The sequence below is a fragment of the Podarcis liolepis genome (genome assembly GCF_965112155.1).
Source record: "Podarcis liolepis genome assembly, chromosome: 13".
Lineage (NCBI taxonomy): Eukaryota > Metazoa > Chordata > Lepidosauria > Squamata > Lacertidae > Podarcis > Podarcis liolepis.
Window position 1 is genome coordinate 35938577 of NC_139573.1, and position 20620 is coordinate 35959196.

The 20620-nt window shown below is 44.0% G+C and overlaps 1 protein-coding gene across 1 annotated transcript in view; it reads left to right on the top strand.

Moving 5' to 3' along the window:
- The window catches only part of DLX4 (distal-less homeobox 4), a 33482-nt gene extending 13811 nt beyond the window's left edge, over positions 1-19671 (top strand). The window contains exons 2-3 of the mRNA XM_083470245.1: positions 9580-9773; positions 18893-19671. Coding sequence (XP_083326371.1) covers positions 9580-9773; positions 18893-19144 — 446 coding nt within the window. The 3' untranslated portion in view covers positions 19145-19671. The remainder of the gene's footprint in view (positions 1-9579; positions 9774-18892) is intronic.
- The last annotated feature ends 949 nt before the right edge of the window (positions 19672-20620 follow it).

Consider the following 20620-nt stretch of genomic DNA (forward strand, 5'->3'; position numbering starts at 1 on the left):
GTCATATGAAATCAGAATTTGGGGGATTTCGAAAAATAAAAATGGGATTCAATTTTATGGCCCAGGAGAAACAGAAACCTGTGTCTTTAGAAGGCGTCTGACGCAACTGATAGTTGCTGCCTCAGGTTTCTGTAAATCCTTTTAGAGAGGAATGTGGATCAGGTGAATTCATTCCAAGTTTGATTACTGCAAAAGCGACAGAGACCGCCCCTTTCATAAAGTCCGGTAAGGATGCATAGGATCAGATCCCGTACTGTTTCCTGGGGGTGGGGTGGGGAATGCTTCCCCTTCCTCATTTTAGAAGATTCTCACACCTGTCTTGGATCAAATATCCTGTCCAGTCCCCCTCTTGGTCTGCCAAGATATTTTAAGCAACCACAGGGACTTATTTATTTGGCCAATTCAACAGGCGAAGCTTCTCTGAGCCAGAAGCTGCAGTGATGGGCTGAAGCTACACCACTTGCATTTCTGCCTTACCGTGTTGCTCTGACAGAGAGCTCTTGCTTTGTAAAAAAATAAAGGAAAGTAACACACCCCGGAAGAATGCGGAGTCTAAGGTGACCAAGATGAACTCATAAAGATAGAAATCCCAAAGGATTAAAATGTCCAAGCTCCTGTTATGAATTTATGTTCTAGGAAACCAAGATTATGAGAAAGGATGAGCTCTAGCTATGTTACTCTAGTGGAGTGGTTCTGTTAATTGGCAAGGATATGCTGTGAAATGTGATCCAGTGGAAGATTTCTTAAATGTTATTACTGGGTATTATTAAGTAGTGTTGGTATGATCCTCATCTGTATAGTTTGTCATACAGAAATTCAGATGGTAATCAGGCTGTAAATAAAATCATAATGCGTGTACATAATATTGCTTAGTGTTAAGAGTAATTACAGACCTAGTAATCCTTGCAGTGGCCCTACAGGGAAGGGCAATATTAGCAGAGCAAACAGGGGAGGTGGCAGGGAATAGTTGCTACTCTCAGGCACCCACTTACCTGAGAGTAAGCTCCATTGAACTTGAGGGGACTTACTTCCAAGTAGATGTATGTAATATTGTAACCCTAGGCACATTTATTTGGATACACTATTGGGATGATGGTGGTGAAAGAAAGATAGGAACCAGAAATAATATGCATTTGGGTGTGGATTTGAGTTTTATCTTATGAAACTAAAATCTCTGCCTGGTGGATTTTAATATTGTTTCTGCTGACTCTATCTCTGCATCATTCATGCTAATAAAATGGATCATGTCCTCTTAAGATCAACTAACATGGATCTCTTACCAAGATAGGAAAGATTTCTTGGCAAATATTTGGCTATGCTTTACATAACATAAAAAGCCAACAGTATTATTATTATTATTATTATTATTATTATTATTATTATTATTATTTTATTTGTTGCCAACAGTATTATTTATATGCTTTTACCATCAACATTTATGTGTCCTGGTGGCTTTTAACCATAACAGGTGCCAAATCTTATGGTCTAACCAGCAACCACGGCAGTTTTCCAGCCCAATTCTATGTACATTTACTTAGGCATGTGTATGCAGATTTCAGTAGGACTTAACTCCTGTTCAGTTTTGGATTTAGGACCACAGACTTAGGCTATCGTTTGTACCTGCTAACTAAGGAGGGAGACCCATGGAACTCAATGAGACTTGTTTCTGAGCAGAGGTCTGTGTCACTGCAGTGCAATGCACTCTTAACGTGGGAGGGAAGACAGCAGGGCTTAACTTCTAACTTGGTGCCACACAAAGATGTTTGGGGAGAATGAAGTGGGGAGCATTGTGATGAGAAGTTAAACTTCCAATATTTGATTTTTAAAGCACTAAAGGTGGCTGGGGTGGAAGGGGGGAGAAGCTCTCCTGCCTAAATAGACAGAATAAAATTGAAAAGAGATGGGGGAAAATTTGTGTGTGTGTGTGGAGGTGAGAAGACACTACAGTGGTACCTCGGGTTACAGACGCTTCAGGTTACAGACTCCGCTAACCCAGAAATAGTACCTCGGGTTAAGAACTTTGCTTCAGGATGAGAACATAAATCGTGCAGTGGTGGCACGGCGGCAGCGGGAGGCCCCATTAGCTAAAGTGGTACCTCAGGTTAAGAACAGACCTCCAGAGCGAATTAGGTTCTTAACCTGAGGTACCACTGTATTATGATTTTAAATTAAACAAGCAAGCAAGCAAGCAAGCAAGCAAACAAACAAACAAGGGAATTATGTGCCCCAGATGGGATCTTATGGGATCCACACTGAAGTCGGCAGTTGGAGAACAATAGCAATGGGTCCCAAGATCCCTTGCAATATTGCAGATAGATGCTCTTCAGCAAACGATGGTAAACACGAATTCTCCAGAATTTTGTCCCATCCCACGTCTCTCTCCTAGACTAACCCCCTTGTTTCTGACAATGCACCCCAGGCTTGTGATCGAGGCAGTATTGAGCCTCTGGCGCAACACAAACATCTTTGTGCCATGACAGCAGTTCTTAGGCAACAAGACATCTCAACCCCCTCCGTGCAATGGACTTGAAAAAATGTTGAAAGCGGAGAGTCAACTCCCCCCCAAAGCAGCAGCTACTTTCTTACAGGGTGTTATTTCATCATTTTGTTTGTTTGCTAGTTGAAAAACACAATAAAGACATGTGGCTTTATTGTTTCAAAAACCATCTGCACACCATACATTTAAAGCACGGCCACCAAAGGATTCTGGGAACTGTAGAATTTGTTAAGGGTGCTGGGAACTGTAGTTTGGTGAAGCTTGAGCTACAGTTCTCAGAATTCTTTGGGACAGGGCAATGTGCTTTAAATGTATGGTAAATGTGCAGGAACACACAGAGAATGTGTGTCTTTGTGCGCATACCCCTAAACATTTTGTGAATCTAAGTTTGGCCTCAGTGAGGGGCAGTATTTCTATATGAGTAGGAAAATGAGAGTACCCCCTAAACTTTTTGTTTTTTAAAGAAAAAAAAGCACTGTGCGTATATGTGTAAAGCCACTTTGGCATCTAAGCGGCATATAGGTAAAGAAATAATAATTAACTGTGTATATGCACATCTTGATAGTTAAAGGGAGCGGCCGTTTTTTGTGTGATTCCCCTGCCCTGAATCTTTCTCTGACTTGCCAAAACTTCTGTCTTCTGCAAGTGTTTGTCTTCTCTATTGTGGCTTCGACAGTAGCACATGGATGTGGTTTATTGAGGCGCCTAGGGAGTGTTCTTCGTTAAGCCTAACAGCTTGTCTTTTGCTTTGCACATCAATTGAGCTTCTTAATTAAAATTCACCCCGGTGAGAATTAAAAGCCGCACTGCCCAGGGACCTCTCCCCCTCGCCTCCTTCCCCTGACACAGTTTCAAGCCAAGATGAGGGAAAACAAGGCCTCTGATTGGACAGCGACTCTTTCCTGAAATTGTTTGCATTTTTTGGACTCTGCTTTCTTCTCCTCAATTACTCTCTCCTCCTTGGGGGGGAAAGGAGCAGGTTTTTAAAAACAAGGAATATAATGAGGAAATTTTTTTGCATAATACAATCAAGTCTGGAATTTTTATGCAGAGTATGTTGGGTTGGAAAAAAACTGAGAATGTGTGCGAGATTTTCTGTTCCCATTTAGAAAAAAAAGAAGAAGACCAGATTTGTTAAAACAGAATAGGCTTTGCAATTCCAAAGTATGTAGGAGGAAAAATCATGCTGATCAACTAGACATCACAATCCTTAGGTTTTGTACTTGGTAAATGATTTTTTTTTTAATTGCCTGTTCTCCATGAGACTGCTATAAAAAAAAGGAGAGAGATATGGAAAATGTGAATTTCTAAAGTTGAAAGTTTGGCATAAATGGAGGCTTTTTGTCTAAGTGTAATTGCTGTGCAGGGTGGGTGATTTTCATGGGGCTGTGACTAGGGAGGGAAGGGTTAAATTACCCTTCCTCCCCTAGTCCTTTAATGCACCCTCTATGCATTAAAAGAAATCCAATGAAAATTGCTTATCATTTAAATAAAATATTGCTTATCCAAAAAATTGTATTATCCTTACTCTTAACGCTGATGACATTGAACACTTTGAATTTAATGTAACATGGCACTGAGCCCTTTAGTGTTATAATGATTTTATTTCCTTCAGAGATGGTTTTATTATAATATATATACCGTAATTTTGCGGCACAGACTTGAATTTCACAGGGTTGCATCAAATGGACACATTTTGACCGTGGAGCTTTGTATATGCATGCAAAATGTCCTCCCAACTCCCCCACGCTCATCTCCTCGGCTGTTGTTCGCCGGCTGATTGGCAGCTGTTTCAACATATCATTCCTTCTTAGTCGTTGCCTAAACTGGGGCTCCTTTTTCCTAGTGATGTGATTGAGACTTAGCCACCGTGAGGATGTCGCAGGACTATCATGTAGCCAATCAGATCTGGCCAGCGCTATCATGTAGCCAACCAGATCCGGCCATGTGCTGACATCACAAAGCCAATTCCTGGCAACCTTTCCTGCCCTCGCTCCGAGCGAAACCCTTTTAACCACACCGGAATTGCCAGGCAAGGGGGAGGTGCCTACAGGTTGCCAAAGCTTCCCTGGAAAATTGCCTTTTGTGGGGACTCTGCTCGATTTCAGCCAAGAGCTGAAGGTGCTAGTGTAGTCTGGAGCCTGTCCTACTCTGGGGCTGCAGCCCCCAAAATGCTCCATTCTGGAGGTTCTGATGGCTACCAATGGTTGCTAGTGGTAGCTTCTGCCCAACCACAATTGGGCAGGCAGACTGGGGTGCTCCTTGCTGGCAGGTCTCCCCCCAGTCAGTAGAAGACTCCCATCATCAGAGCCAGGCAGGGATGGGCAGAGAGAGACTTTTACCACATCCAACCCCCCTCCAGCATTTCAGGCAGTGCCGGATTTACATATAAGCTAAACAAGCTATAGCTTAGGGCCCCCACTCTCTTGGGGGGACCCCAAAAAAATTAGAGGGGAAAAAAGCCTGGATGTACATTTCCAAAATATAAGATAAAAAACAAATAAAATAAAACCTGCATACAGCAACAGTGTTTTGTGTTGCGTAGGCTCCTGTGATGTAAGTCATGGGCCCCACCTGCTAGCCTGCTCCCTAAAATATCACTGGTTTGCTCATTTCTATATATAGGGTGCCTATTTTATGATAAAATACATACTTTGTTATGTACAAATGGCTTTAGATACCTATTAGGTCCATAAATTACCATATAGCATATATTCAACACAAAGAAACAGTGACAATTTGTTGACAAAAGACAGCTGGACATATAAAGGGCCCCATTACCTTCAGTAGCTTAGGGCCTCATCAAACCTAATCCGGCCTGATTTCAGGTCAGGGTTAGATTGCTCTGTTAGTTCATTCCTTCAACCCTTTCTACCACGATTTCTCTTCCTATCTGTTGAAGAGGTTTAATCCCATGCTCAGTTCAGAAACACCTTTATGCAAGGAGATTTATTTTGTCATAAAATGTTAATGGAGCTGCCCTTCTGTCGCCTCCTCTCTTCTCCCAGCTGCCCATTAGACTTGTGTTTCGGCAGGGCTTAAATCCTTGCACAGTGTTTAAATGCTCCAAGTCCCTTAAGCAGATTTGGGCACCTTTTTAAGAAGCACATTGAAGGTCCATATATCATCACATCAACACTGCAGAGCGGGTTAATGGTTGAAGGTCTCTCAAGGGGTCTTGGGAGATGTAGTTCTGTGGGAGTGCAGAAAACTCACTCAACGTTGATGTCATATTTTTCCGATAAAAATAGGGATGCCCTAAGGAAAAGCAGGACATTCCGGGATCCAATCAGAAACCAGGACGGCTTCTGTAAATCCGGGACTGCCCCTGGAAAATAGGGACACTTGAAGTAGGGTGGCCTTACGCCTGGAATTTCCCGGACATAGTGGGGATTTGGCCATCAATAACAGTGTCTGGGCGGGAATAGCTGGAATGTCCGGGGAAATCCGGACGTTTAGCAACCAACGTCGGAAATGTAGTTTTTGGCTCAAATTACTGTAGCTCAAAAATTGTGTGTGTTTTTTGTAAAAAAACTTTTGTTTCTGGATTTTCACTTTTTGAAATTTGCCAACCCTAATTTGGAGGTTCTGTGATAACATGCAAGCCCTGATTATTTCCTCTACAATATTGTTGTTCACTGCAATGGGAAACCAGTAGCACACAGGCGGCTGGCCTGCTTTCCCCTGAATCACAAAGATCACTGGGAAGAAGCACTGTGGCACTGTGAAAATCATATAGTTTTCAAGATTCTCCATAGCTGCTAGAAGTGATGACATAGCAGGGCTTTATATGTATAGTGAAGAGGCAGCCGTGCTCTGTATGCCTGACTGTCTTTGTAAGTTTGTGTTACCGGAATCTCAGCCCTGTTCAGATATCCTTGCCCATTGCTTGATGCAATACCAAGTGATGACTTGCATGTTTGAAGGAGCCTTCAAAAGACAGATGACACTTTCCAAGGGAGGTAGTCAGGAAGGGATGTGCAAGAATGCCCAGTCCCTGACACCCAGTTGATCCACATGGTCATTTTGGGGTTTTAAAAAATGTCTGTAGCTATTTTCCTACCCCTTTAGCAAGTGCCAGATTTATATATAAGCTAAACAAGCCCTAATCTCTTGGAGGCCCCCAAAAAATTTAGAGGGGAAAAAAAGCCTGGCTGTACATTTCCAAAATATAAGATAAAAAACAAATCAAATAAAACCTACATACAGCAACAGTGTTTTGTGTTGTGTAGGCTCCTATGATGTAAGTAATGGGCCCTGCCTGCAAGCCTGCTCCCTAAAATATCACTGGTTTGCTCATTTCTATATATAGGGTGCCTACATTCTGCATGTGCAAATGGCTTTAGATACCTATTAGGGTCCATAAATTACCATATAGCATATATTCAACCAACCCCCCCAAAAAAACCAGTGACAATTTGCTGTTGACAAAGAACAGCTGGACATATAAAGGGCCCCATTACCTTCAGCAGCCTAGGACCTCATCAAACCTAAATCTGGCCCTGCCCTTAGCCCATACCAAACACATACCCTCCAACATTTCTCCGATGAAAATAGGGACATCCCATTCCATAATGATAATCTTGCTCTTTATACTGGCAGCTTCCAACATATATAAAAATATAATAAAACATTAACAAAAAAACCCTTCCCTGTACAGGATTGCCTTCAGACAGCTTGGGAGTCAGATAACTCCATACCCTCCAACATTTCTCCAATTAAAATAGAGACATCCTTCAGAAAAGTAGGACATCAGAAACCAGGATGTCTTCTTTAAATCAGAAGCATCCCTGGAAAATAGGGACACTTGGGGGGTCTGTAAACGTTTGCATGGTGTAAATCCTGCCCTAGTGGAGGAGTGGGGGCCAAGTGCTAGGGTGTGGCTAAATCTGGCAGATGGGCAGGGCCGTCTGCCTGTCAATCATGTGACATCACAACCGGGGATCTGGATTCATAATGCTCTGCTGCGATCTGGGATCTGGGCTAGTGGTTGAGGCTCAACTCTGAGCCAGGACTTACCCTACAGATTTGTGAATTAATATCTCAGCCCCTAGGAGTTAGTACTGGTGGGTTCCTGAGTGTACACAGAGAGCCACATGCAGTCACCACAACCTGCCCACCCACCATAAAAATTGAGATTTTTGTGTCACCTCTCCATTTAGGAACTGGGAACTGAACTGTGACTAATTGGAACAGTGGGCATTTTCAGATTTGTTTTTGCACCTGCGGGTTGACTTGTGAACACAGTGCTTTTGAGCATGTGCAGAGTGCTTTCTTCACCTAACTGCAGTGGTATAGCTAGGTAATTTTAGACTCCAGACTCCATGAGGGAGTAGATACTCCATGAGGGAGTAGACTCCATTAGGGGTAGATACAGAGATTCCAAAGGACTTTATAAAATTGTTTATGTATGCTACAACTGCAGCTAGAATGGTATTTGCCCAGAGGTGGAAAGAAGACATTATTCCAACCAAGGAAGAGTGGCTGATCAAATTAATGGACTATGCCGAAATGGCAAAATTAACAGGTGTAATAAGAAACCAAGAGGGGGAAAGAATTACTAAAGAGTGGGGGAAATTTGTGGACTATTTGAAAAGTTATGGCATCAGCAGGGTTAACCTAAAACCAGCAGTTTAATAAAAAAATGATTAAGAGAAAGAAAAGAATAACTTAAAAACGGAGTTATGTGGAAAATGCAGTATAAAAAAACTAAAACTAAAGAAAAAACCACAAAAGGAGGGGAAGGGAGGCAAATTCATAGCTGTTCTGGATTATTTGTGAGTCATGTGTCTGGTATTTGTATATTTGTAAACTTTTGAAAAACCAAAAACCCACTAAAAGCAAAACAAACAAACAATACTATTATGGGGGGCAGAGACTCTCTTTAGAAGTTAGTGGGTATACCTTTGTTCACTTCAAAACTGGCTCTCTTGGTCATTCTGCTGACTGGGGGGGCCCTGGGTGTCCGCCCCAAAATCCTGCTTGACGGCATCATCAAGGTCTTTGAGGATATCAGGGGCTCTGAGGTAGATTAAGATTCCTATACCACTCTCTTGGAAATCGATTCCAGCTCCTGTACTGATGCATTCACCAGATTTCAACCACTCCAATCAATCAATCAATCAATCAATCAATCAATCAATAAAAAATTAAAAATGCACAAAACGGCTGATTTGAAAATTCAGTTTGTGTGAATAGCTGTGTTTTCAGCATCAAATGCTAATGAGCAGAACAACAACAACAACAGATGGAGTAGCTACTACAAGGCACCGGTTTCCAAATACGCCCTTCATCATTGTATATACATCTTGCAATCTTATGATTGTACAATCCTCACTGGGAAGGAAAAAAAACTTTCCTGTTGCCGTTTCGAGAAAGGGTTGAAGAAGATGATACAAAAACAGATTTATTTTTTTAAAAATACATTCTTTATTGAAAAATTAAAAAAGTACAAAATTACAAGTGCACAGAGTAAGATAAGACACGAAAAAAAAAAGAAGAAACAAGAAATAGTACCCATGCAGAAAACAAAGCAGAAAAAAGATGTTGTATACATTAAAAAAAGTGGGTGGGGGCTTGTTATTGTAGTTAACCAGACCTTAATCTAATACGGTATTTATGAACTGGAAAAATAAAAATGTATCTCTCTTTAATGATTGGACGGAGAATAAGGATAAGCTTGCAACAAATGAACAAGTTGTGCACAAACGTAGACTTGCCATGGACAAATGTAAGGATATTTGGAATTTGTTTTTATAAAGATGTAACCACAGATTTAACAGGATCCCACCACACACCCCATCCTGGTGGTTGCATGCATTTATCCAAATCCTGGATGAATCCTTGTCTGGTTATATGCAGTGGCGTAGTGTGGGTTGTCAGCACCCGGGGCAAGGCAAGTAATTCGCGCCCCCTAACCCGTGGATTTGCACTCCCTAACCCTAACCCCCAGATGTTGCGCCCGGTGCGGCCGCCCCCCTGCACCCCCCATGCTACGCCACTGGTTATATGTTAACAGTCGCTGGATTTGGGTCCAGTTACTTACTTCCTTTTCCCTTTTGCCTTTCTATTTGCTTTCGAAGACCTTGAGAAATCAACCATCATTGAGAACGGCGAAATCCGCATCAACGGCAAAGGCAAGAAGATCCGCAAGCCACGCACGATCTACTCGAGTCTCCAGCTCCAGGCCCTCAACCAGCGCTTCCAGCAAACCCAGTACCTGGCATTACCCGAGCGAGCCGAGCTAGCAGCGCAGCTGGGCTTGACCCAAACCCAGGTGAGATGTTGCAAATGTCCTTTGGTTCATTTATCTGTAACATAACTTCCCCCACCCCCAGGTTTCTAGGAGTTTTAGGTGTGATCTACATGTAGGGTAAGGGACGCAGGTGGCGCTGTGGGTTAAACCACAGAACCTAGGACTTGCTGATCAGAAGGTCGGCGGTTCGAATCCCCGCAATGGGGTGAGCTCCCGTTGCTCGGTTCCTGCTCCTGCCAATCTAGCAGTTCAAAAGCACGTCAAAGTGCAAGTAGATAAATAGGTACCGCTCCAGCGGGAAGGTAAACAGCATTTCCATGCACTGCTCTGGTTCGCCAGAAGCGGCTTAGTCATGCTGGCCACATGACCCGGAAGCTGTATGCCGGCTCCCTCGGCCAATAAAGCGAGATGAGCGCCACAACCCCAGAGTCGGTCACGACTGGACCTAATGGTCAGGGGACCCTTTACCTTACATGTAGGGTGGCCTGGTGAGAAAGAGGACTTTAATACTTGTGTAAAAAAAAAAGTAAAGGTAAAGGACCCCTGGACCGTCAAGTCCAGTCAAAGGCGACTATGGGGTTGTGGCGTTCATCTCGCTTTCAGGCCAAGGCAGCTGGCGTTTGTCTACAGACAGCTTTCCTTCTTTTTCCAAAGAAAAAGAAGAAAATAAAGAGGAAAGGAAAGGAATGCAAGGCCCTCTATCACAATTATATCTTAACCCTTATTCCATGCACAGAAGAGTGAAATCTCCCAGCCAGCTCTCGCTTGGGAGCTCCCCTCCCCCCACTTTCCCCAACCTCCCACCCTGGAATATTCTCTCTGCCCTGCCGCTCACACAGGACCCTTCATCTTCCGCCCATCACCTTCCTACATCTTCATTAATCCAAGATGCGGAACCTCAAAAAGCAGAGCATAAATATAAATAGAACCAGGGCATTTTCCCCCCAGCCAGAACTCACCAGAACTCAGTTCCAGCACCCCTCAGATGGATGCCATTGCCATTATAAGAGAAGAAGGGAGGCATTCATGGGAGTTCTGGAATCTCTTTTTCTAGAAAAATAGCACTGGATAGAATGAACAGAAAGAAAACAAGAATTAAAGATCATAGAGAGGTAAGATACCCCCGCAACCCCCGCTCTTAACTACTACACCCAGGGCCAGATTTAGGTTTGATGAGGCCCTAAACTACTGAAGGCAATGGGGCCCTTTATATGTCCAGCTGTCCTTTGTCAACAACAAATTGCCACTGTTTTTTGTGTTGAATATATGCTATATGGTGATTTATGGACCTAATAGGTATCTAATGGCATTGGCACATAACAAAATATGTATTTTATCAAAGTAATTGTTGAGCTGAAATGCAACTAAGAAGAAATATATTAATAGTGAAATGCAATTAAGAAGCCCAAGTTTGAGAAACAAGCTACCACTGTATAGAGAAATCAGCAAACCAGTGATATTTTAGGGAGCAGGCTACCAGGCGGGGCCGATTACGTACATCATAGGAGCCTACACAAAACACTGTTGTTGTATGTAGGTTTTATTTTATTTGTTTTCTATCTTATATTTTGGAAAATATAAGGTTTTTTTCCTCTTAAATTTTTTTGGGGCCCCCAAGAGAGTGGGGCCCTAAGCTATAGCTTATTTAGCTTATACAGTGGTAGCTCTGGTTACGTACTTAATTCGTTCCGGAGGTCCGTTCATAACCTGAAACTGTTCTTAACCTGAAGCACTACTTTAGCTAATGGGGCCTCCTGCTGCTGCCGCGCTGCCGGAGCACAATTTCTGTTCTCATCCTGAAGCAAAGTTCTTAACCTGAAGTACTATTTCTGGGTTAGCAGAGTCTGTAACCTGAAGCGTATGTAACCCGAGGTACCACTGTACGTAAATCCAGCACTGACTACATCACACTAGCTGTGATAGTCCAGTCTGTCTTTAGTAGCTATGTAGTAACAGTAGTAGAAAATGCAATAATTTTTCTGATAATTGAAATTGGAATGAAATGTTACCATCGTTTCCCATTCCCTCCATTTCTGAGCTTATGGCTGCGCGTGTCATTCCTTTCGTAGCCACAACTGCGCAGCCTACAGTCGAGAAAGAGTTGGCACCAGGCTTGAGAGGTTTGCGGAAGTACAAGAAACGCATTTAGGGGAGGGTGCATTGCGTAGCGTGGGACCCAATAGCAGCCGAGCGCGCACTGAGCACGCTCAGTGGCTGTGGAATGCTGACAGACAGTTTCAGGGAGGTGGTGGAAAGCGAGGGAGCGAGGGAAGGGAAGGGAGAGGCTGGAATCCTGGGCAGCAACACTTTGCGCCAGTGGTGACATTTTATTGCGCAGGTGTGAGTGACTGTGGCAGGTGCCGAGCAGAGTGAGGTGTTCTCTGCCCGGAAGGTGTTGCGCTCTTCCTCAGGCAAGACACTAATGGAGAAAGCTCAGGAACATACAGGAGGATTGTGGGAATGGGGTTGAGTGGAAATGAAGTACGAGGTTTTCCCCTGTGGCTAGAAATGCTTCACCTGTTGAATTTCTGCCTGCGCCCCCAATATTTAAGAAGCACAGGATCCCTGCCAGCATGACAACAACCATGTATATTCAACTGGTAAAGCTTATGAACTCCCCTTTTGGTGCGCCAAATCCAAAGGCACGGCCCAGTGATGTCTGTTTCCACGTCACTCTCGCTGGAGACTCGGCCCCTGTGTTTTGCCCACGGTTTGGGGGATTTTAGGGGAATTGGCACCGTCGAAAGTTTGTTCCACTCACCCAGAAGCCCTTCCTCACAGGTGGTTGAGCAGCTTAAGGAGATTGCTTGAGACAGACAGATGTCAGGGGTGAGCCCAGAGCCAGAGGCATAAAAAAGATTTATTTTTATTTAGGCAGAGAAGGAGAGAGTCAAGTAAGAACCTGCCAAATCTGCACGCTGAGAACTTTGTGGGGTGGGTGAGGGCAGGGAATTGTGTCGTAGGGCTGTGAAGCGTTATAAAATGGGGTTCTTCCTCTGTACGATGTCAGAATTAGCAGGTAAACCAAACGTGAATAGGAAAAAAAGGCAGCAGTTTGTTTTGGTCTCTTTCCGAGGAGCTATGGGCTGGAGCACATGGAATATTCCAAACTGAATAGCTCCCCCAATTGGCTGCTTGGCAGATAAAGGTACTATATGTGTATTTCACAGAATCATAAGAGCTAGAAGGGACCATAAGGGTCATTTAGTCCAACCCCCTAAAATGCAGGAATCTTTCCGCCCAACATGGGGCTCAAACCCACGTTTCTGAGGTTAAGAGGACTCGTATTATGTCATAAAAAATTGATGCACTGCTGGCTTGTAGAAAACTCAAAGCAGTTTACGAAAAGATAAAGCAATGAAATCAAGAGGAAAAAAATTACAGCAGCGCTTTAAAACGTACAAAAGTTAACATGCTAAAACAGATTAAAATTAGAATAGATTAGCCCATGGAATTTTTGGCTTTCGGGCAGGGGAGGAGTTGGTATTCTGCAACAAATTCTGGTTCCACAGTGGAATGAAAGAGTAACAGCAAAAGTCAGGACTCTTGCCTCAGTGTGAGGCACTTGTGGAAACAAGGATCTTGGATAGTTCTGCTCCTCTCGGTCTGCAAAAAGTTCCTCTATACTTTGGACACCACAAGCACCCTCAGCTTGCACATTTAGACACTGTGTAACGTGAAGTTCAGCCAAATTAAGTAATTTAGGATATTGTCTGTATCGACTTGTATCTGAGTAGGCTTCAAAAACTCATTTTGTTCTGTTCAGTGTTTTATTTTTGTGTTGCATGTGCTGGCCGTAAAGTGTGGCCTCCACTTTTTAAAAAATGTTTTAAATGATCAGTTGAGTTTTGTTTTACATTCTTGTTTTTTAAAAAATAATCTTTATTGCTTTTAAAACTTACAAGAAAAGAAAAAAGAAGAAAATAGGCGAGAGAAAAAGACAAGATAAAGCAGAGAAGGGGAAAAAAAGAGGAAAGAAGAAACAATACAATAAACAATGCAAAACGCGACCTTAACACACTAAACTAAACAAAACAAAAGAACGATTTAAAAACATATACCATACCATTTCATTACTCTATCTTTCATTCCCTTATTTCATCGACCTCCTCTCACCTCCCTTTTTGTATTACTTGTTTCAGCAATTCCTTTCCATCTTTCTCTATTTTTATCATTATGAATATCTTAACATATTTTGTACCTTATTTTCCATTAATACTGAAATATTTATACCTAACTCCTTATAACATTTCTGCTAAAGCCATAAAGTTTCAATCCAACAATTTTCTAACACTCATTAAATTTACAATATTTCTATATATAAACTTTAAACTTTCCCAATCTTCTACCACGATCTCTTCTCCCTGGTCTCGGATTCTGCCAGTCATTTCCGTCCATTCCATATAGTTCATCAACCTGGAGATCTTCTGTCCGAGGCTCTTAAATCTTTTCCAAGTCCCTTCTGCAGTTTTTCTTCATATTCTTTGATGCTGAGGGTGCTGAAGCGCAGGTCTTGGGGGGCCCCCGACCCAACCATGCCCCCATTCCCTCTCGACAGACCAACCAACTCTCCACAGCTAAAACCAGTGTCCATACCATATCTCAAATCCTGTTTCAAGGCTCCTCCAGATCCAAAGGCCCCCATCTTCTTCAATCCAAGCAGGGCTCCAATCTTCAAAGTCTGACTTTTTCTATATTCATTCATAAAAGGCCTCCACTTATAGTCCTCAGTTTGCTGTTTTACATTCTTGTGAGCTTCTTTGGAAAGGGTTCTTCCCCCTCTCAAAAATGTTGGGTTATAAGCTTATTCTACAAATAAATTGTCTTCCCAGGTGCACCAAATATGAGCCTATACTCTTCTCTGAAACTTCATCAGAACCAAAGAGGTTTAGTTTTAGGCCTTGAACAAGTCTGTGGGGTTCAGCAGCTGTGATGCATTTATGCTACAGTTTTCATACACACCATGTATTTAAAGTATGTGACTTTCTGTAAACTACGGTTTCCAATATTTTTCACAGCGATGGGGCAAATTTAGCCCCTCCCTCCCTTAGAGAGAGAGAGAGAACTTAGTATGAATATAATGTTGTTTCAAAAAATTGAGCCTTGCCGCCTAAATCCACTTGCTCAGGGGAGGTCCATGGTGGACAGTATATATATTTTTCTTTTAAAAGAGAGCTCGAGGTGGTTTCAGGGAGTCTTCGCTTCTTGTGGGGCGCACATTTATTTTCTCCCAACCTCCCTTCTGGACAAACAGGTTTGGCAGGTTTTGGAGACAAAGCAACAACCTGCAGGACCTGTTTTTCCGGGGATGAAAGTGGGATGAGTTCTTCACACCATGAGCAAGGATCCCTCTTCTAAGCCACCCCTTCTCAGGAGAAAATAATCTGTCCCAGGCTCTCTCTGTGTGTATGTTCAATAATAAAGGCTGATGGTGCAGCTGGAGCAGACAAAACTTCCTTATGCCAGCATTGTCTACCCTTGTTGGCAGAAGCTCTCCAGAGTCTTAAGCGAAAAGCGGGTTTTCACATCTCCTGCTACCTGAGATTCTTTGATCTGGAGATCCCTGAGATCTAGGTTGCATCCATACTATATCTTATACCACATTGGCTTCTCCCCAAGAATCCTAAAGGTAAAGGGACCCTTGACCATTAGGTCTAGTCGTGGCCGACTCTGGGGTTGCGGCGCTCATCTTACTTTACTGGCCAAGGCAGCCGGCATACAGCTTCCGGGTCATGTGGCCAGCATGACTAAGCCACTTCTGGTGAACCAGAGCAGAAACGCCGTTTACCTTTACCTTTGTCCGCTTGCACTTTGACGTGCTTGCAAACTGCCAGGTTGGCAGGAGCTGGGACTGAGCAACAGGAGCTCACCCCATTGCGGGGATTCGAACCACCGACCTTCTGATCGGCAAGTCCTAGGCTCTGTGGTTTAACCCACAGCGCCACCCGCGTCCCCAAGGAATCTTGGGAGGCCATAATTTGCAGAGGTTGCAGAGAGTAGTTAAGAGACTTGTCACATACAGCGGCCTAGCTAGCCACTTGGGTGCCTGGGGTCTCAGGAGAGACACGTGGCTCAGGCACGCTGCAGGCCCCGTGATGTGATGCCCAGTGCCCCTCTCCTCACCTAGCTACAGCTCTGGATTAGGCAGGTTCATGGAGGAGGGGGCTGTCAAAGGCTACTAGCCATAAAGGCTGTGCTCTGCCTGCATAATTGGAGACAACAATGCTTCTGGTTTCTGGAAATTGCTCGAGGGGAGAGTGTTCCTGCATTGGCTAGGAAGGGGGGTGCGGTGGGAGTGGGAGTTATTTTTTCAAAAACACACATTTTTGCCATTTTGTCACCCCCCTCAGTGATGACACCCGGGGCAGCCTGCACCCACTGCACCCCCCTTCCTACGCCACTGGCCACAGAGCTACAGTTCCCAGAACTCTTAGCAAACTACGGTTCCCAGGATTCTTTCGGGGAAGCCATGACTGCTGAAGTGGTATAAGAGTGCTTTAAATGTAAAATGTGAGCGTGACCTGGATTTCAGACCTCCTGCGTGCAACATACATTCTCAGCCATTGAGCTATGACCCATTAGCTTCAACCTGGCCTTTAGCCCTGGCACCTATTTTAAACGCTCACCAAATGGAAGGTGTGCAATAAGTCTATTTTCTACCACCTCGTGGCCCCAGCTGGGACAAAAGGGAGGTGCACGTTGCTGGCAGGGTATTAGCAGTGCATTTTAAATTGTTATAAGCTGCCCTGGGACCTTGGCATTGAGGGCAGGTAATAAATTAAAAATACATATTATTAATAATAGTGGAATCACAGTCCCAATCCTTCTGGCTACTTTTCACTTATGAAGAACTGGTTACTAGGATGAATAGCCTCCAGTGAATCTTCTTTTGCATGCAAAAAATTTTCCCCAAAGTTACAGGTGCTTGACACTAGATTCTCCCCCCCCCATTGTTTCTCTCCTTCTGTATTTTAAACTATTACCCAGTAATATATGACACTCCATCTGCTCCCCCTGCTACACTACACTCCTAAGTTTTCAACATGATGAGACGGGGATAATGTAGCACATAAGAAGGGAAGACTCTGGAGGGATAAATCACATATTTTTCTACTGCTTCTCCCTCCAGTAGTTTTCCACCTCCTCGAAATGCCCTGAAGACCAATGTTTACACTTTGCCCTCTCTGATCTTTCCACAAATGCCATTGTGCAACCAGCTTTTTTTTTGGGGGGGGGGTGGAGAAGAAGGAAGAAAAGGTGGGGAAGGAGAACTACTTGAAAAAGTTAGCTGGGGTCAGGCAGCAACAGAGCATATTAAAAAGGCAAGCAGGGGCAAGTAGCTGCTGGAGGTTGCCAAAATATGCAGCATGCTTCACAAGCCCTGATCTTTAATCCTTGCAATAGCCCTAGGAGATAGGGCACGATTATTCCCATTTTACAGACTAGGAAATTAAGGCAGATGGAAAGAGGATGATGGCATTGGAAGGCACCAAGAGGCAAGGCAACCCCAGCCCCTTGCCTTGAGGCAGGATTATCCATTCACCGGCTCATCACAGGTTGACTTAAAGCATTTGGAAATTTCTGGCCTCAGAGGCCATGCCACATGATCCAATAGGTACCAGGCTGCAATGAATTCTAGGGTATCCTTCTCTAGATGCAGTTCCTTTATTGGCACAATCCCCACCACACATTACTGTACTGCTGCTTTGAGTGTCCATACATACCCTCCAACTCTCCAATGAAAATAGGTATGTTCTATTCCATAATAATAATAATCTTGTTATTTATACCCTGCCCATCTGGCTGGGTTGCCCCAGCCACTCTGGGCAGCTTCCAACATAGAGGTAAAGGTAAAGGGAGCCCTGACCCCCTGTTTTTCTCCCAAGAGAGAAAAGGATTTGGGGACCCGGTATCTTTTCCTCCATGGGAGAAAAAAGCAGCTGGGTGGGGTGGGGTGGGGATTCTGAGTGGACAGCTGGCAGAAAATCAAACAGCTAATCGCCTCCTTACCTTGTTCATCTGTTTTCAGATACAGCCTTGAGACTGTTTTTTATTTTAAAGGGGCGCGGGTGGCGCTGTGGTCTCAACCACTGAGCCTAGGGCTTGCCGATTGGAAGGTCGGCAGTTCGAATCCCCGTGATGGAGTGAGCTCCTGTTGCTTGGTCCCTGCTCCTGCCAACCTAGCAGTTCGAAAGCACACCAGTGCAAGTAGATAAATAGGTAATGCTGCGGTGGGAAGGTAAACTGTGTTACTGTGTGCTGCTCTAACTTCGCCAGAAGTGGCTTAGTCATGACCCAGGAAAACTGCCTGCAGACAAACGCCGGCTCCCTCGGCCAGTAAAGCGAGATGAGCGCTGCAACCCCAGAGTCGTTTGTGACTGGACTTAACTGTCAGGGTCCCTTTACCTTCATTTTAAAACAGAATCACTCTTTTGGAGGGTTAAGGGCATGTGTGGGAGAAAGTCCCAGCCCAGTAGAAGTCTTTGCCCTGATATGATGGGCTAGTTGAATCTTACCAGCAATACCACCACGATTTTGCCCTTGGTGGAAATAGCACCAGGACAGTGCCATTCAAGAACATTATACACAAGTGGTTTGACATAGGCATCCCCACACTGCGTAGGTGCATAGGAGTCAGGCCACAGGTAGGACCAGTAAAGGGCTTCCTTCCTGCATGAATGTTACTCCAAGTCTGAGTGTTTGGCTGAGTCCATATATGGCAACTTCAACACAGACTGGAAAGGGAAAGGAATGCCAAGACAATTCAATACCTGGCAGAAGTTCTGCATCCAAATTTTGACTCTTTAGAATTTTTCCAATGATTTCACATTTGAGTTTCAACTTGAGTGTTGCTGAAGAAGTTTAACGCTATCGGAGCAAGTGTTGACTCGCATATTCAATATTCGACCGCACTACAGTTCTTGAACCTAGCACTATTCATAAATGCAAAGTGGGGGAAGAACTTTAAGATGAGAAATATATATATATATTTAGCAAGGGTGTTCAAGAAGGAAGAACTTGCTTGATGACTTTTTTCCTTTCTTTCTCCTAGCCTTGTTTCGCTTCTCTCAACTGGTTGTTGACTGAAATAAATTTAGGCTACTTGCTCTGTTTACACCTTTCCCTCTCTGTTATCGCAGGTGAAGATCTGGTTCCAGAACAAGCGTTCCAAGTTCAAAAAGATTATGAAGCAGGGCTCCAGCATCCAAGACGACCACCTCCACAGTTCCTCATCCTTGTCCCCTTGCTCCCCCAACATCCCCCCACTCTGGGACATCCCCATGGCCTGCAAAGGCCCTCCCCTGCCTCCCAGCAGCTACATCAACAGTTTTGGACCTTGGTACCACCAACCGCAGCACCAAGACGCCATGGGGAGGCCTCCAGTGATGTGACAAAAGGGGCACTGGCAGCATCAGCCCATCCTCGATGTGTCTCTTCCTCCAAAGTGCTGATCAGGGTCCCCGGAACAGACGAAAGGTGGGCGTGGAGTTTGGAGGGAGAAGTTGGCTTCTTTGAAGGAATCACCAGCACTTTCCTCCTGGTGAGAACATCCCTGGCAGGAGATGGACTTCGAACGGACATGTCCAGGGACCAAATCTTAACAACGATGGCAGGTTGTGTGAGGCAAAGTTAGGGAAAGAACCCCCCAGCTCCGACACACGAATGGAAGGTCAGGGTCCCATTTGGATCGGCGTCTCTTCATCAGGGATTTTACAAGAGAGGTGCTTGTGTGTTTTTCGTTCCAAAGATAGGCTCTTGGGTGACACGGGCCTTACGTCAGATCTAGTTGTGTTAGTAAGAGGTCAGGTTTTTGCCATATTTCCCCCTCTCATCCAGCAAGGCTTCTGTGCCTTCAGCAGTATTGATGGAAGACAGGAAATAAACAGGTAGTGGTGTTGCTGGTTTGGAGGTTCAGTGACGGGAGGACTTTATCTGTTGTATTTCTGCCTTGTCCTGCAGAGGCTCAAGGCATAGGAGCATTGCCATCTTCATGTTTCTGTTTTTTTGGGCAATCCTAGTTAGTGTAGCAAGGTTTTGAGCTGCACAAAGATCTACTCCAGGCAAGGGCCTGAGAGAAGGAATGATTAACTGGTCAAACAGACAAGAAAGCAGCACTTGGAGAGTTCTTTTTATTTAAGGGACTAGTTCTAGTTCTATATGTCTAAAAAGTTTGGGTTCTTCCCTTTACAAAACAAACTACAGTGGTGCCCCGCAAGACGAATGCCTCGCAAGACGGAAAACTCGCTAGACGAAAGAGTTTTCCGTTTTGGAGGTGCTTCGCAAAACAAATCTCCTATGGGCTTGCTTCGCAAGACGACAATGCCTTGCGAGTTCCTGCGGGTTTTTTTCCCTTCCCCCCTTTTTCTAAGCCGCTAAGCCGCTTATCAGCTGATCCGATCAGCAGATAAGATGCTAAAAGCCGCTAATAGCGCTAATCCGCTAATCCGTCAATGTGCTTGTTTCCAAGACGAAAAAACCGCTAGACAAAGAGAATCACAGAACGGATTCTTTTCGTCTTGCGAGGCACCACTGTAGTTCAGTTCACAGTTCAATTCAAGTCCGTCCAAATCCTCAATAACAACAACAACAACACACCAAAATAAACCGATTCAGAATGTTACAAGCTGCGGTGCTGGAGTATAGAATATACTTAAGACTCAGAAAATGTCAATGCACACACAGAGAGTGGAATGAGAAATTGTTTCATTTATTTCCCCCCAAATATTATGTTCTACAAACGTAAAGGCCCAAAGATTCTAAAATATAAAAAAATAATAATACAAAAAAAGGAGAATGAACTAGAAATCATTCAAAGCTCTACCCCATAACAAACTTGATTTTAGTTCACCTGTTAGTTATAGGAATGG